Source organism: Oncorhynchus gorbuscha, unplaced genomic scaffold (assembly GCF_021184085.1).
Source record: "Oncorhynchus gorbuscha isolate QuinsamMale2020 ecotype Even-year unplaced genomic scaffold, OgorEven_v1.0 Un_scaffold_7444, whole genome shotgun sequence".
Taxonomy (NCBI): Eukaryota; Metazoa; Chordata; class Actinopteri; order Salmoniformes; family Salmonidae; genus Oncorhynchus; species Oncorhynchus gorbuscha.
Genome location: NW_025750826.1, coordinates 1 through 17,543, shown reverse-complemented (window position 1 = coordinate 17,543; position 17,543 = coordinate 1). Strand labels below are relative to the sequence as shown.

Sequence of the window (17,543 nt, the reverse complement as noted above, 5' to 3'; positions counted from 1 at the left end):
AGATGAGTAATGCAAGATATGTAAACATTACAAAAGTGGCATTATTCAAGTGACTAGTGATCTATTTATTAAAGTGGCCAATGATTTAAAGTCTGTATGTAGGTAGCAGCCTCTCTGAGTTAGTGATGGCTGTTTAACAGTCTGATGGCCTTGAGATAGAAGCTGTTTTTCCCTGCTTTGATGCACCTGTACTGACCTCGCCTTCTGGATGATAGCTGGGTAAACAGGTAGTGGCTCAGGTGGTTGTTGTCTTTGATTAACTTTTTGGCCTTCCTGTGACATCGGGTGGTGTAGGTGTCCTGGAGGGCAGGTAGTTTGCCCCCGGTGATGCGTTGTGCAGACCTCACTACCCTCTGGAGGGCCCTGTGGTTGTGGGCGGAGCAGTTGCCGTACCAGGCGGTGATACAGCCCGACAGGATGCTCTCAAGGGTTTTAGGTGACGAGCCTAATTTCTTCAGCCTCACTGCACTCTGTGTGGGTGGACCATTTTAAGTTTGTCCGTGATGTGTACCCAGAGGAACTTGAACCGTTCCACCTCCTCCACTGCTGTCCCGTCGATGTGGATTAGGGGGGTGCTCCCTCTGCTGTTACACCCCCTGGACAGGACACTAGTCTATCACCTCAGTACACCCCATGGACAGGACACTAGTCTATCTCCTCAGTACACCCCCTGGACAGGACACTAGTCTATCACAGGGCCTTTACCCCCAATCTATCTCCTTAATGCAGAGTGACGAGCAGAACTCCTGACCTTCAGGTCTCAGGGTGGACACTGAGTTGGTTCCAAGGACCAGGCTGGACAACATTGTTTTGTGGTTCCAGAAACATGTACAGAATAAAGGAGAGTAATTTCTATCACTACCTCTGGTCTGTAGGCAGAAGAGATGGGAGGTACATGATCTATCACTACCTCTGGTCTGTAGGCAGAAGAGATGGGAGGTCCATGATTACATGACAGGACTGTATGAGGAGCTGAAGTCCTGGGTGCTGGTCTACTGGAGGATCTGGGGAACCATCAACCACCTCACCTGCTCCCACTGCCAACAGGTAGGGGGGGGGCTGTTTGCGTGTATGCATGCATACTCCAGGCATTGTGTAATGCATCCAGAACAAGACTGTGTGTGTGTGTGTCTCCAGGTGTTTGTGTGTGCGGAGCTGTCCCACTGTCGGTATCACCCAGAGGTTGTGTTGTACCCAGGCATGGGGACAGAGCAGGGCTGGCACGGGACGGGCATCTACCCCTGCTGCAACCAGAGGACGCTACGCTTTGACCCCACCGGCATGCCCAAGGTAGGACCACACTCACACACTGACCCCACCAGCATGCCCAAGGTAGGAACACACTGACCCCACCAGCATGCCCAAGGTAGGACCACACTGACCCCACCAGCATGCCCAAGGTAGGACCACACTGACCCCACCAGCATGCCCAAGGTAGGACCACACTGACCCCACCAGCATGCCCAAGGTAGGAACACACTGACCCCACCAGCATGCCCAAGGTAGGACCACACTGACCCCACCAGCATGCCCAAGGTAGGAACACACTGACCCCACCAGCATGCCCAAGGTAGGACCACACTGACCCCACCAGCATGCCCAAGGTAGGACCACACTGACCCCACCAGCATGCCCAAGGTAGGAACACACTGACCCCACCAGCATTCCCAAGGTAGGAACACACTGACCCCACTTGGAGTTGTGAGGTGACCATGCTTTGAATAGTCTGCATCTCACACAATACATATTTGACACATTTCACACTTGAATCTTGTCAAAACGGTGTGTGTCTGTCTGTCTCAGGGCTGTAAGGTGCGGGACCACATAGTGAATGTGTCAGACAGTGGAGACTGTACTGGGGACCACCAGGTAAACTCAGCCCAGACCAGACTGCTCAACGACCTGCTACTACACAGAGAGACAGTGTGTGTACCCAACACACCCCTACCAGAGACAGGGTAAGAGACAGTGTGTGTACCCAACACACCCCTACCAGAGACAGGGTAAGAGACAGTGTGTGTACCCAACACGCCCCTACCAGAGACAGGGTAAGAGACAGTGTGTGTACCCAACACGCCCCTACCAGAGACAGGGTAAGAGACAGTGTGTGTACCCAACACCCCTACCAGAGACAGGGTAAGAGACAGTGTGTGTACCCAACACACCCCTACCAGAGACAGGGTAAGAGACAGTGTGTGTACCCAACACACCCCTACCAGAGACAGGGTAAGAGACAGTGTGTGTACCCAACACACCCCTACCAGAGACAGGGTAAGAGACAGTGTGTGTACCCAACACACCCCTACCAGAGACAGGGTAAGAGACAGTGTGTGTACCCAACACACCCCTACCAGAGACAGGGTAAGAGACAGTGTGTGTACCCAACACACCCCTACCAGAGACAGGGTAGAGAGACAGTGTGTGTACCCAACACACCCCTACCAGAGACAGGGTAAGAGACAGTGTGTGTACGCAACACACCCCTACCAGAGACAGGGTAAGAGACAGTGTGTGTACCCAACACACCCCTACCAGAGACAGGGTAAGAGACAGTGTGTGTACCCAACACACCCCTACCAGAGACAGGGTAAGAGACAGTGTGTGTACCCAACACACCCCTACCAGAGACAGGGTAAGAGACAGTGTGTGTACCCAACACACCCCTACCAGAGACAGGGTAAGAGACAGTGTGTGTACCCAACACACCCCTACCAGAGACAGGGTAAGAGACAGTGTGTGTACCCAACACACCCCTACCAGAGACAGGGTAAGAGACAGTGTGTGTACCCAACACACCCCTACCAGAGACAGGGTAAGAAAATGTGTGTGTATTTTTGTATCTTATGGTAGGTTTTGCGTTTTAGTGATACTGCCCTGTTCTCTTTCTGTGTATCTATGTGCCAGGCCTGTAGACTCCCCCTCTAGTGGTTCAGAGAGGGGGGAGCGGGTTTTGGACTGTGACATCCTGGTAGAGCCGGGGCTTCTGGGACTTCAGAGAGTAGAGGGTACCACCGTGAGTTTACAACTATTTATTTATTTATCCAGGCAAGTCAATTGAGATCAAATTCATACTCACAACTAGAATTATATGTTTTAAGAAACTTTAGTGTGTTTGCTCAAACTTGTTATTTACAATGACAACCAGACCTCATTGATATACCCATCTGGCTACACATCTGTCTACTAGCTACATTACTACAGAACCTCTGATTTTAAACCTAACCACACTGCTAACCCTAATGCATATAATCAAACAAACTTTAAATGAAGGCCAAAAGCAAATTTTTTGTTTTAAAGAATTTATACAATATAGCCAATTTTGACTTTACAGCTGGCCCATCTTCAGAAATCACTCAGTCCTGCCTCCAGGGCAAGATTGATGACAATAAACGTCGACCTGCGCTTGATTTGTGGAGTCATAGATATGCCTATAGTCTAACTCAACCTATATCAAATAGACTATAGTCTAACTCAACCTATTTCAAATAGACTATAGTCTAACCTATTTCAAATAGACTATAGTCTAACCTATATCAAATAGGCTATAGTCTAACTCAACCTATTTCAAATAGACTATAGTCTAACTCAACCTATTTCAAATAGACTATAGTCTAACTCAACCTATTTCAAATAGACTATAGTCTAACTCAACCTATATCAAATAGACTATAGTCTAACTCAACCTATTTCAAATAGACTATAGTCTAACTCAACCTATTTCAAATAGACTATAGTCTAACTCAACCTATATCAAATAGACTATAGTCTAACTCAACCTATTTCAAATAGACTATAGTCTAACTCAACCTATTTCAAATAGACTATAGTCTAACTCAACCTATTTCAAATAGACTATAGTCTAACTCAACCTATTTCAAATAGACTATAGTCTAACTCAACCTATTTCAAATAGACTATAGTCTAACTCAACCTATATCAAATAGACTATAGTCTAACTCAACCTATATCAAATAGACTATAGTCTAACTCAACCTATTTCAAATAGACTATAGTCTAACTCAACCTATATCAAATAGACTATAGTCTAACTCAACCTATTTCAAATAGACTATAGTCTAACTCAACCTATTTCAAATAGACTATAGTCTAACTCAACCTATATCAAATAGACTATAGTCTAACTCAACCTATTTCAAATAGACTATAGTCTAACTCAACCTATTTCAAATAGACTATAGTCTAACTCAACCTATATCAAATAGACTATAGTCTAACTCAACCTATTTCAAATAGACTATAGTCTAACTCAACCTATTTCAAATAGACTATAGTCTAACTCAACCTATATCAAATAGACTATAGTCTAACTCAACCTATATCAAATAGACTATAGTCTAACTCAACCTATTTCAAATAGACTATAGTCTAACTCAACCTATATCAAATAGACTATAGTCTAACTCAACCTATTTCAAATAGACTATAGTCTAACTCAACCTATTTCAAATAGACTATAGTCTAACTCAACCTATTTCAAATAGACTATAGTCTAACTCAACCTATTTCAAATAGACTATAGTCTAACTCAACCTATATCAAATAGACTATAGTCTAACTCAACCTATTTCAAATAGACTATAGTCTAACTCAACCTATTTCAAATAGACTATAGTCTAACTCAACCTATATCAAATAGACTATAGTCTAACTCAACCTATTTCAAATAGACTATAGTCTAACTCAACCTATTTCAAATAGACTATAGTCTAACTCAACCTATATCAAATAGACTATAGTCTAACTCAACCTATTTCAAATAGACTATAGTCTAACTCAACCTATTTCAAATAGACTATAGTCTTACTCAACCTATATCAAATAGGCTATAGTCTAACTTAACCTATATCAAATAGACTATAGTCTAACTCAACCTATATCAAATAGGCTATAGTCTAACTCAACCTATATCAAATAGACTATAGTCTAACTCAACCTATTTCAAATAGACTATAGTCTAACTCAACCTATTTCAAATAGACTATAGTCTAACTCAACCTATATCAAATAGACTATAGTCTAACTCAACCTATATCAAATAGACTATAGTCTAACTCAACCTATATCAAATAGACTATAGTCTAACTCAACCTATATCAAATAGACTATAGTCTAACTCAACCTATATCAAATAGACTATAGTCTAACTCAACCTATTTCAAATAGACTATAGTCTAACTCAACCTATTGCTTTGCAGTTTTCCCTGTTGAAAAACTGGAGCCGGCAACTGGTAAGATCAACGTTTATTGTTTCCAAATGTAATTGTGCTGCAGTGTCCGTGTCTGTTTACTTGTGTTTGTGTGTGTATGACGTGACATCACAGTAGTGACATAGTATACCTTTGTACCACCAGAAGCCTGAGGGCCAGTCTGTTTGTGCTGTCATTGCCAACTCCTCATGCTTAGTTAATGATCAATGGTGATAGCCTGGTCCCAGATCTGTTTGGTGTCTAGACTATCTAAACCCTGATATGCCCCCCTTTGCCCCGTGTCAGAGGCAGCAGACGCTGCTGTCTGAGGATGAGGAGTATACCACGGGGTCAGAGGTCACTGAGGATGAGGTGGGGGATGAAGAGGAGGCCAGCAAGAAACAAGGTAGAGTAATTAGGCTCTCTAATTGGTTTATACTCTAATTGGAAAAACTGTGTGGCTGAGAGGGATGAGGCAAAGGAAATAGCAGATATGTCTGACAACACAGTAGATTGGTAAACATAGAAATCACATAACTAAACAAAAAGAAGAAACTATACCATGAAAAAAACCCAAGTACATTTAATGAAATTCTAGGCAAAAAAAAAGTTAACTCATCTGTCATTGAGGCAGATGCCTTGTTCATAACAAAACCTTTTAATATTACCAAACACTTTAATCACTTTGTTGTTGCTGATCCTTCATATTCATGCTAGTGGTTAGAGTGTAGGGACGGCAGGGTGGCCTAGTGGTCAGAGTGTAGGGACGGCAGGGTAGCCTAGTGGTCAGAGTGTAGGGACGGCAGGGTGGCCTAGTGGTTAGAGTGTAGGGACGGCAGGGTGGCCTAGTGGTCAGAGTGTAGGGACGGCAGGGTGGCCTAGTGGTTAGAGTGTAGGGACGGCAGGGTAGCCTAGTGGTTAGAGTGTAGGGACGGCAGGGTGGCCTAGTGGTTAGAGTGTAGGGACGGCAGGGTGGCCTAGTGGTTAGAGTGTAGGGACTGCAGGGTAGCCTAGTGGTTAGAGTGTAGGGACGGCAGGTTAGCCTAGTGGTTAGAGTGTAGGGACGGCAGGGTAGCCTAGTGGTTAGTGTAGGGACGGCAGGGTAGCCTAGTGGTTAGTGTAGGGACGGCAGGTTAGCCTAGTGGTTAGAGTGTAGGGACTGCAGGTAGCCTAGTGGTTAGAGTGTAGGGACGGCAGGTTAGCCTAGTGGTTAGAGTGTAGGGACGGCAGGTTAGCCTAGTGGTTAGAGCGTTGGACTAGTAACCGGAAGGGACCAAATAATGAAAGACAAGCACTGTAGTTTTCAGTTCCACAAAGTGGGTGTGGAAGAGGTGAACAAAATGGTTGCTAATCTATAAATAAGGACAAACCACCTGGTACCGACTACCTGGATGGTAAATTGCTAAGATTTGTAGTGGAATACATTGTGACTCCTGTTGGCCACATCTTCAATTTAAGTCTAGAAGACGGTGTACCCTCAGACATGGAGAGGGGGCAAAGGTCATTCAGCTACCCAAGAATAGCAGAGTTCAAACAGCCGATCAATCAGTCTGTTAGAAGTGCTTAGCAAACTTTTGGAAAAAATCGTTTGATCAAATACAAAGTAATTTGACAGAAAATTAATTAACAAATTAATTAATTAACAACAGACTTTCAGCATGCTTATAGGGAAGGGTACTCCACATGCTTGGCACTGACACAAATTACTATTGCTTGGCACTGACACAAATGACTGATGCTTGGCTGAAATAAATTGATAGTAAGAAGATTGTGGGAGCTGCTCTGTTCGACTTCAGTGCAGCTTTTGATGTCATTGATCGTAACCTATTGCTGAAAAAAAAACGTAGGTGTAATAGATTTGCATCCTCTGCCTTATTATGGATTGAGAGTTACCTATCGAATAGAACAGAGTTTTCGTTAATGGAAGCCTGCAAATTCAGTTGACTGTGGTGTTCCGCAGGGCAGCCGACTAGGGACATTATTGTTTTTTCCATTTTTACTAATGACCTTCCACTGATTTTGAATAAAGCCTGTGTGTCTATGTACGCTGACCACTCAACCGTATACACGTCGGCTGCAACGGTAAAATAAATGACACCTTTAACATAGAGCTCCAGTTAGTTTTAGAACGGGTAACTAGCAATAGGCTGGTGCTAAAAAATGAACACATATGTAAAGCAGTGTTTTTGGGACAAATCACTCTCTCAACGCTAAACCTCATTTAGATTTATTATTGAATTAATGTGTCGATTCAGCAAGTTAAGGAGACTAAACTGCTGGGTGCCACTCTAGATAGCAAGCTGTCGTCAAAACATATAGACTCACTGGTTGCTAAAATGGGAAGAGGTCTGTCCGTGATTGGGCGTTGCTCTGCCTTCTTGACATCTCAGTCGACCAGACAGGTCCTACAGGCCCCAATTTTGTGGCATCTGGACTACTGCCCAGCTGTGGGGTCATGTGTAGTTTCACCTGGACTACTGCCCAGCTGTGGGGGTCATGTGTAGTTTCATCTGGACTACTGCCCAGCTGTGGGGTCATGTGTAGTTTCACCTGGACTACTGCCCAGCTGTGGGGTCATGTGTAGTTTCACCTGGACTACTGCCCAGCTGTGGGGTCATGTGTAGTTTCACCTGGACTACTGCCCAGCTGTGGGGTCATGTGTAGTTTCACCTGGACTACTGCCCAGCTGTGGGGTCATGTGTAGTTTCACCTGGACTACTGCCCAGCTGTGGGGTCATGTGTAGTTTCACCTGGACTACTGCCCAGCTGTGGGGTCATGTGTAGTTTCACCTGGACTACTGCCCAGCTGTGGTGTCATGTGCGGTGAAGGACATAGGTCAATTACAGTTGTTCCAGAACAAAACAGCAAGTATAGCACATCGATGGTCACAGAGGGCAATTGGCGGCATGTTACTGACAATCTCTCCTGGCTCAAAGTTGAGGAGAGTTTGACTGCATCACTATTGGTCTTCGTGCGAGGTGTTGAAGGTACAGAACTGTCTGTTCAAGCAGTTGGCACATAGTTCAGACACTCATCGGTACAACACAAGACATGCAGCCAGAGACCTCTTCAACAGTCCCCAGGTCCAGAACAGAGGCTGGGAAACACACAGTATTAAATAGAGTCATGACTACATGGAACTCTCTGGTAACCCAGGTAACTCAAGCTACCAATAAAACCAGATAAAACAACACCTTACATCACAAAGGGGCCTGTGAAGAGACACAGCCATTTCATATATCTTGTATTGTAATTGCACAGTACTATGTATTAGACCTAGATATGGTGTGTATCTAATGATATGTAGGCTATGTTTGGCATTTAAAATGTAGTTCAGTTCTCTAATAATGATCTGTATTTTGTCATGTCTCGTGGACCCCAGGAAGAGTAGCTGATACTTTGGCAGCGCCTAATGGGGATCCTATTAAATGCCAATTAGCAAAGAGGCTTTGAAACGTGGGGGGGGGGTGTATATAAATGGCATTTTCTTGATTCCTTGTGTCCTCTTTCCTCACCTTCTGAATTCTGGATGAGAAGGTCAGAGGGGAGGGACCTCTGACCTCATCTAATGGGTTTTGAGAAGGAGGCAAGGACTGAAATCGAGATTCTCCCGATGTCATAAGACCACACTGTATGTCATGATGAATCCCCACTGTGTTTATTGAAATAAATAAATATATCTAAATAAAGGTGGTAGTAGCCCACTATAGCCAGCAGGTGGCAGTGTCGTATTGGTACATGGGCTGCTCATTTTTAAACTGCATTGGGTTTGTGGACATCAGTCTACAGCTATGCACTATCATTTATAAGTGAATCATGAATGTTTGTGTACACTGCTTGTGGTTGTAACCACATATGGGGTTTCTATGTGTTCATTGTTAGCTGCTAAGAAGGCCAAGAAGTTGAGCAAACCTTTGAAGAGGCAGATGTCCTCACCCAATTTCCATCGCAAAGAGAAAGCAGTGGAGAAAGTGAGTGTACTTCACTCGTTTACCTGAGACTTAAATAATTGCAATTTTCTTACTTTTTCAAAAATCTGTTGGTTGTTTACAGACCCCTTCGAGGGACAACACTCCATTCAGGTGAGCTCAACTTCATCAACTACATGCTTCTTCATCCATTTCACCACTGTATCTCTGAAATGGTCTGTGTTTCCAGAGTGAGTGCCCAGAAGAGTAAATGGGACAGCTCTCGCTCCATTCGCTACAACCAAGACGCCCAAAGAGAGGAAGGTAACACAGGCCTCAGTTAACTTTGTGTGTGTTCCGATAGTTGTGCATTCTAATTGTTCTCCCCTCTCTCTCTCTCTCTCTCTCTCTCTCTCTCTCACCCTCTCTCTCTCTCTCTCTCTCTCTCTCTCTCTCTCTCTCTCCCTCTCTCTCTCACCCACCCTCTGTCTCTCTCGCTCTCTCTCTCTTACCCTCTCTCTCTCTCTCTCTCTCTCACCCACCCTCTCTCTCTCACCCACCCTCTCTCTCTCACCCTCTCTCTCTCACCCTCTCTCTCTCTCACCCTCCCTCCCTCTCTCTCTCCCTCTCTCTCACCCTCTCTCTCACTCCCTCTCTCACCCTCTCTCCCTCTCTCACCCTCTCTCTCACCCTCTCTCTTTCACCCTCTCTCTTTCACCCTCTCTCCCTCTCTCTCTCTCCCTCTCTCTTTCACCCTCTCTCCCTCTCTCTCTCTCCCTCTCCCTCTCTCACCCTCTCTCTGCCTCCCCCCCAGACCAGCGGCGTATGGTGGAGATCATTGGTCACCTGACTAAGATTAGATTTGGAGATCAGGAACAGAGGAAGTCCAAGGACACTAAAGACGTGTGTTTTACTGAGTCGATTACAGTCGACTTCATTTACATTGTGTTTGTGTATAGTGTGGTTGTCACTGGTGTACCACCCCCCTGTTGTGGTTGTATAATGTGTAGTTGTGGTTGTATAATGTGTGGTTGTGGTTGTATAATGTGTAGTTGTGGTTGTATAATGTGTGGTTGTGGTTGTATAATGTGTAGTTGTATAATGTGTGGTTGTATAATGTTTAGTTGTGGTTGTATAATGTGTGGTTGTATAATGTGTGGTTGTGGTTGTATAATGTGTGGTTGTATAATGTGTGGTTGTGGTTGTATAATGTGTGGTTGTATAATGTGTGGTTGTGGTTGTATAATGTGTGGTTGTATAATGTGTGGTTGTGGTTGTATAATGTGTGGTTGTATAATGTGTGGTTGTGGTTGTATAATGTGTGGTTGTATAATGTGTGGTTGTGGTTGTATAATGTGTGGTTGTGGTTGTATAATGTGTGGTTGTATAATGTGTGGTTGTTCCAGCGTGCAGCAGGGATCTACTCCAGACTAGAGGCCCAGTTTAAGTCCTCCTCCCAGGCCAGGGGACGACAGAGTGGCCCTGAGAAAACCCTCAGGTATGTACTTACACACACAGTGTCTCCCCCTACCCTCCTCAGTCTCCCCCTACCCTCCTCAGTCTCCCCCTACCCTCCTCAGTCTCCCCCTACCCTCCTCAGTCTCCCCCTACCCTCCTCTGTCTCCCCCTAGCCTGCTACCCTCCTCTGTCTTCCCTACCCCCTACCCTCCTCTGTCTCCCCCTAGCCTCCTACCCTCCTCTGTCTCCCCCTAGCCTCCTACCCTCCTCTGTCTTCCCCTACCCTCCTACCCTCCTCTGTCTCCCCCTACCCTCCTCTGTCTCCCCCTACCCTCCTCTGTCTCCCCCTACCCTCCTCTGTCTCCCCCTACCCTCCTCTGTCTCCCCCTACCCTCCTCTGTCTCCCCCTTTTCTGAATTAGTTGTCCCCCCTTTCTTGTCTTCTTTTAGAGTGAAGCCACGCTTCAGCCAAGCTCGAACCACATAGATATTGGAAAGAGGAGGAGGGAAGGAGGAAGAAAAGAGGAGGAGGAGGGAAGGAGGAAGACAGGAGGGAGAAGAGGAGAAGGAGCAGGGAAGGAGTAAGACAAGAGGAGGAAGGAAAAGTGAGAGGAGGAGGAGAGAAAGAGAGCAGAGGAGGAAGAGGGAGGAAATCAGTGGAGCAAACTGACCCAAATGTGTACTGGCAACCTGGCAGCAGCTGACCCTCAACCCCATCTTGCTCCAATGTGCCCCTGTTAAAAATGTATGCCTGTATTCATAAAGAGTCTAAAAGTAGGAGTGCTGATCTAGGAACAGTTTCTCTTAGAATATACTGAATGGACAGGGGAGACCTGATCCTAGATCAGCCCTCCTCCTCTGAGACACTTGATAAATACAGGCCCTGGTCCTGCATTGGTCGTCTTTAGTTCAGGAGGCCTGGTTTTGCCGTAGGCCTTTCTAGCCCACTTAGAACCCAGTCTAGAACCCAGTCCAGCCCGTCAGCCTGACTCAGGTGACTTTGTATCGATCACATTTCCTCCTATCTCCCATTAACTCTATATTACAATGCAATAGGTCACCTAAACCTGTATGCCATAGAATATAATAGACTTTAACATAGAAGCTACCTTGTGGTGAGTAATAGGAGTGGTGAGCAGTAGGTAGATGATGGTTTAATGAAATGCCCGCTGTTTCTATATCTGTCTGTGTTGGCCGTATCGCACACTACTGGGCCTAAGAGGACATGGGTGGACGGAGGCAGTCAGAAATAAAAGTTACATCCCCACCATTTATCTACCCGAGCAACTTTTCTGTGTCTTGCATGAGGGTGCAGGTTCATGTGGGGCATTTCGTTCAGTTTAACTACTCTCCATTAGATGTCATTATATCACAGAAGAAAATCAATCAGTTATTCTTTGTTCGTGGTAAGTTCTGTACACAGGTCATTATATTGGGTGATGCAGTGGTCTGAAGAACTGCATCTTAGTGCTAGAGGCGTCACTACAGACCCTGGTTCATTTCCCCGACCGTGATTTGGGAGTCCCATAGGGCAGCGCACAAAGCGTCGTCTGGGTTTGGCCGTCAGTTAATTGTTCGTGGTAAGTTCTGTGCACTGGTTATTTTTAAAATTCCATTATTGTCCATTAGATGGCAGCATTGTCTTTCACATTGACAACAGAACAGTTTCTGCCGGTCAAATCCACTTTACCCCACTGACCCCACCAAGGACACCTACCTCACCGAGATTGCATGACATTTGTTTGTGCTGTTCATACTGTCTGTCTTGCCCTCAGAGATGGAAAATTAAAGACAAAGGGAGAATATGGGCTGTTGATAAGAAGGGTAATGCATATTATTAAAATCTCTAGGTCTTTTATTGAACTGGGCAAGTCTAGTCAAGGTCTAAGCCCTTAAATCTCAATATCTACTAAGCGAACATATGGAATTGTTTTTCAGGTGGATCATTTAGCCATTTGATTTGGAATTTTAGGATGAATATATATAATTTTTAAATCATTTTATGAAACATTGAATTTAGCCTTTACTGCTATAACCAATAGGAACGCAATGAATAACACATTTGTACATGGCAAAACAGACAAGTCATAAAATGTCTAATCAGGTTGAAGTGTCTGTCCTACATCTCTGAGAGAGAAGAATACTGGTTTTATTTCCCAGTTGAACCATGTTTTGTCACGTTGTTCATATTAGTTTGTTACGCAAACGGTTGGGGTTTTAAGGATCATTTCGTGAAGACGGTTGGGGTTTTATAGATCATTTCGTGAAGATTTTATTTTCCGGATCCTCTCGTGTAGAAAAAGACTGCTCTCTCAAAGCCCCGTGTTATGGAATAGGCGCAAACTTTATATCGGACGAAAGAGGGGATTGAGTTGCAGCCACTACAAGAAACGGCAAGTCTAGTTTCAACACAAAAGTTGTTCTTGGAAAGACGAGGCAGGGTGAGTAAAAATAGAAACACTGGGGCATGAGTTTGTGTAGGGGGGTTCATTCTCTCCTTCCCATGCAGTATGGGCACTGGGGTCTCTCTTACGCTCCTTCTCGCCATGTGGCTGGCCAGCTGGGAGGTTTACGTGGGTAACAGGCTTCCTCCACAACTCTGAGAAGTCTATATTTATAACCTCAGCAAGGGGGGGCTAGGATTTTGTACCAAATGGCGCCCTCTCCCCTATATAGTGATAGTGCACTATATAGGGATTAGGATGCCATTTGGAGTGTATCTGGGCACCTTCCCAGCGGTGCTGTGAGCTCTTCAAAAGGGATGCCATACCAGGGCTATGGCTCACTGGAAGCAGACCTGGGTTCAAACACTACTCAACATCTTTCAAACGTTAAGTATTTGCTCTCCTCTTCCTGGAGTGCCAGGTGGGAAGGGTTTGCACTTTTAAATCTAATTAATTGGTTCCATTAAGCCAGGCAAACTCAATCAAGCACCTATACAGTATTTCAACTGATTTTGATTAGTATTTAAACCCAGGTTTGTTCCCTGGAAGTGGGTCATAGGGGAGAGGGTCTCTGGTTACCCCCAGAGAACTGCCCCCTGTGTGAGATGGGTTTAGTGATCATTTCAGCACAAGCTCTGCGTTCATGAATTATTACCAAAAAAGTTGCATGGCTGACTTCATCACTAAACGAAACATGGCTGACTTCATCACTAAACGAAACATGGCTGACTTCATCACTAAACGAAACATGGCTGACTTCATCACTAAACGAAACATGGCTGACTTCATCACTAAACGAAACATGGCTGACTTCATCACTAAACGAAACATGGCTGACTTCATCACTAAACGAAACATGGCTGACTTCATCACTAAACGAAACATGGCTGAACCCTGTCAGCAGAATGGGGCTGTAGTACTTCTAATGGAGAGGAGGTCGGCAGAATGGGGCTGTATGTAGTACTTCCAATGGAGAGGAGGTCGGCAGAATGGGGCTGTAGTACTTCTAATGGAGAGGAGGTCAGCAGAATGGGGCTGTAGTACTTACATTTACATTACATTTAAGTCATTTAGCAGACGCTCTTATCCAGTACTTCTAATGGAGAGGAGGTCAGCAGAATGGGGCTGTAGTACTTCTAATGGAGAGGAGGTCGGCAGAATGGGGCTGTATGTAGTACTTCCAATGGAGAGGAGGTCGGCAGAATGGGGCTGTAGTACTTCTAATGGAGAGGAGGTCAGCAGAATGGGGCTGTAGTACTTCTAATGGAGAGGAGGTCGGCAGAATGGGGCTGTAGTACTTCTAATGGAGAGGTCAGCAGAATGGGGCTGTAGTACTTCTAATGGAGAGGAGGTCAACAGAATGGGGCTGTAGTACTTCTAACGGAGAGGAGGTCAGCAGAATGGGGCTGTAGTACTTCTAACGGAGATGAGGTCAGCAGAATGGGGCTGTAGTACTTCTAATGGAGAGGAGGTCAGCAGAATGGGGCTGTAGTACTTCTAATGGAGAGGTCAACAGAATGGGGCTGTAGTACTTCTAATGGAGAGGTCAACAGAATGGGGCTGTAGTACTTCTAATGGAGAGGAGGTCAGCAGAATGGGGCTGTAGTTCTAATGGAGGTCAGCAGAATGGGGCTGTAGTTCTAATGGAGAGGTCAGCAGAATGGGGCTGTAGTTCTAATGGAGAGGTCAGCAGAATGGGGCTGTAGTCCTTCTAATGGAGAGGAGGTCAGCAGAATGGGGCTGTAGTACTTCTAATGGAGAGGAGGTCAACAGAATGGGGCTGTAGTACTTCTAATGGAGAGGTCAGCAGAATGGGGCTGTAGTTCTAATGGAGGTCAGCAGAATGGGGCTGTAGTTCTAATGGAGGTCAGCAGAATGGGGCTGTAGTTCTAATGGAGATGAGGTCAGCAGAATGGGGCTGTAGTCCTTCTAATGGAGAGGTCAGCAGAATGGGGCTGTAGTCCTTCTAATGGAGAGGTCAGCAGAATGGGGCTGTAGTTCTAATGGAGAGATCAGCAGAATGGGGCTGTAGTTCTAATGGAGAGGTCAGCAGAATGGGGCTGTAGTTCTAATGGAGAGGTCAGCAGAATGGGGCTGTAGTTCTAATGGAGAGGTCAGCAGAATGGGGCTGTAGTTCTAATGGAGAGGTCAGCAGAATGGGGCTGTAGTTCTAATGGAGGTCAGCAGAATGGGGCTGTAGTTCTAATGGAGAGGTCAGCAGAATGGGGCTGTAGTACTTCTAATGGAGATGAGGTCAGCAGAATGGGGCTGTAGTCCTTCTAATGGAGATGAGGTCAGCAGAATGGGGCTGTAGTTCTAATGGAGAGATCAGCAGAATGGGGCTGTAGTTCTAATGGAGAGGTCAGCAGAATGGGGCTGTAGTTCTAATGGAGAGATCAGCAGAATGGGGCTGTAGTTCTAATGGAGAGGTCAGCAGAATGGGGCTGTAGTTCTAATGGAGAGATCAGCAGAATGGGGCTGTAGTTCTAATGGAGAGGTCAGCAGAATGGGGCTGTAGTTCTAATGGAGAGGTCAGCAGAATGGGGCTGTAGTTCTAATGGAGATTCTCTATCTAAACTGTTCTGTGTTTAGCTGGAGCTTGTCACAGGCATCCATGATATAGAGGACTGGACCTCCCTCCATAAACAGAGTATTTTGTTTCAGTGTGAGACAGTCAGCGTAACCTTTAGTGGAATACCACTAGGTAATCAGTGATTAGTGGGGGGGGGGGTCGTTTTACTGCAGCCCAACCTTGGCCAAAGATGTTAAAATGGAAATTGACACGCCACAGGAATATCTAGTGTGTGTTGTGAGAGCTCAGACACTGGCATAAAGAGGGCAGAGTGACGCAGTGACACATCATCAGCCTCATGTTTCACTAGAAATCAGTTGGTGTGTTCACCTCAGCCAGAGAGAGGGGAAGTGGGCAAGATTCTGCCAGCCTGTCAGTATAGAGAACAGGAGACGGGGCCTGTAGCCAGTGATGGTTCCTAGAACAGTCATCTCTGAGCAGTTACCACCATCCCTCAGTTCTCTCTCTGAGCAGTTACCACCATCCCTCAGTTACCACCATCCCTCAGTTCTCTATCAGATCAGTTACCACCATCCCTCAGTTACCACCATCCCTCAGTTCTCTATCAGAGCAGTTACCACCATCCCTCAGTTCTCTATCTGAGCAGTTACCACCATCCCTCAGTTCTCTCTCAGATCAGTTACCACCATCCCTCAGTTACCACCATCCCTCAGTTCTCTATCTGAGCAGTTACCACCATCCCTCAGTTCTCTATCAGATCAGTTACCACCATCCCTCAGTTACCACCATCCCTCAGTTCTCTATCAGATCAGTTACCACCATCCCTCAGTTCTCTATCAGATCAGTTACCACCATCCCTCAGTTCTCTCTCAGATCAGTTACCACCATCCCTCAGTTCTCTATCAGATCAGTTACCACCATCCCTCAGTTCTCTATCAGATCAGTTACCACCATCCCTCAGTTCTCTATCAGATCAGTTACCACCATCCCTCAGTTCTCTCTCAGATCAGTTACCACCATCCCTCAGTTCTCTCTCAGATCAGTTACCACCATCCCTCAGTTCTCTATCAGATCAGTTACCACCATCCCTCAGTTCTCTATCAGATCAGTTACCACCATCCCTCAGTTCTCTCTCAGATCAGTTACCACCATCCCTCAGTTCTCTCTCAGATCAGTTACCACCATCCCTCAGTTCTCTATCAGATCAGTTACCACCATCCCTCAGTTCTCTCTCAGATCAGTTACCACCATCCCTCAGTTCTCTATCAGATCAGTTACCACCATCCCTCAGTTCTCTATCAGATCAGTTACCACCATCCCTCAGTTCTCTATCAGATCAGTTACCACCATCCCTCAGTTCTCTATCAGATCAGTTACCACCATCCCTCAGTTACCACCATCCCTCAGTTACCACCATCCCTCAGTTCTCTCTCAGATCAGTTACCACCATCCCTCAGTTCTCTATCAGATCAGTTACCACCATCCCTCAGTTACCACCATCCCTCAGTTCTCTATTAGATCAGTTACCACCATCCCTCAGTTACCACCATCCCTCAGTTCTCTATCAGAGCAGTTACCACCATCCCTCAGTTCTCTATCAGATCAGTTACCACCATCCCTCAGTTCTCTATCAGAGCAGTTACCACCATCCCTCAGTTCTCTATCAGATCAGTTACCACCATCCCTCAGTTACCACCATCCCTCAGTTCTCTATTAGATCAGTTACCACCATCCCTCAGTTACCACCATCCCTCAGTTCTCTATCAGAGCAGTTACCACCATCCCTCAGTTACCACCATCCCTCAGTTCTCTCTCAGATCAGTTACCACCATCCCTCAGTTCTCTCTCAGATCAGTTACCACCATCCCTCAGTTCTCTATCAGATCAGTTACCACCATCCCTCAGTTCTCTATCAGATCAGTTACCACCATCCCTCAGTTCTCCCTCAGTTCTATCAGATCAGTTACCACCATCCCTCAGTTCTCTATCAGAT

The 17,543-nt window shown here is 45.6% G+C and overlaps 1 protein-coding gene across 1 annotated transcript; it reads left to right on the top strand.

Annotated features, from left to right (window-relative positions):
- The first annotated feature begins 406 nt into the window (after nt 1–406).
- LOC124029724 (SANT and BTB domain regulator of class switch recombination-like) lies at nt 407–11,132 on the top strand. The gene is made up of 12 exons (XM_046341334.1): nt 407–1,047; nt 1,138–1,290; nt 1,804–1,958; nt 2,905–3,013; nt 5,217–5,249; nt 5,514–5,613; nt 9,091–9,179; nt 9,262–9,290; nt 9,367–9,440; nt 9,931–10,019; nt 10,523–10,614; nt 11,024–11,132. The coding sequence occupies exons 1-12, from the start codon at nt 952–954 to the stop codon at nt 11,058–11,060; spliced, it is 1,056 nt and encodes a 351-aa protein (XP_046197290.1). The 5' UTR covers nt 407–951; the 3' UTR covers nt 11,061–11,132.
- Nucleotides 11,133–17,543: the final 6,411 nt, after the last annotated feature.

Bases quoted from the DNA above. Each gene is read 5' to 3' on its own strand.
- LOC124029724 (XM_046341334.1), top strand. From the start codon at position 952: ATGACAGGACTGTATGAGGAGCTGAAGTCCTGGGTGCTGGTCTACTGG. The intron at 10,020-10,522 runs GTGTGTTTTACT...TGGTTGTTCCAG, and splicing joins AGTCCAAGGACACTAAAGAC to CGTGCAGCAGGGATCTACTC. The intron at 10,615-11,023 runs GTATGTACTTAC...GTCTTCTTTTAG, and splicing joins GGCCCTGAGAAAACCCTCAG to AGTGAAGCCACGCTTCAGCC.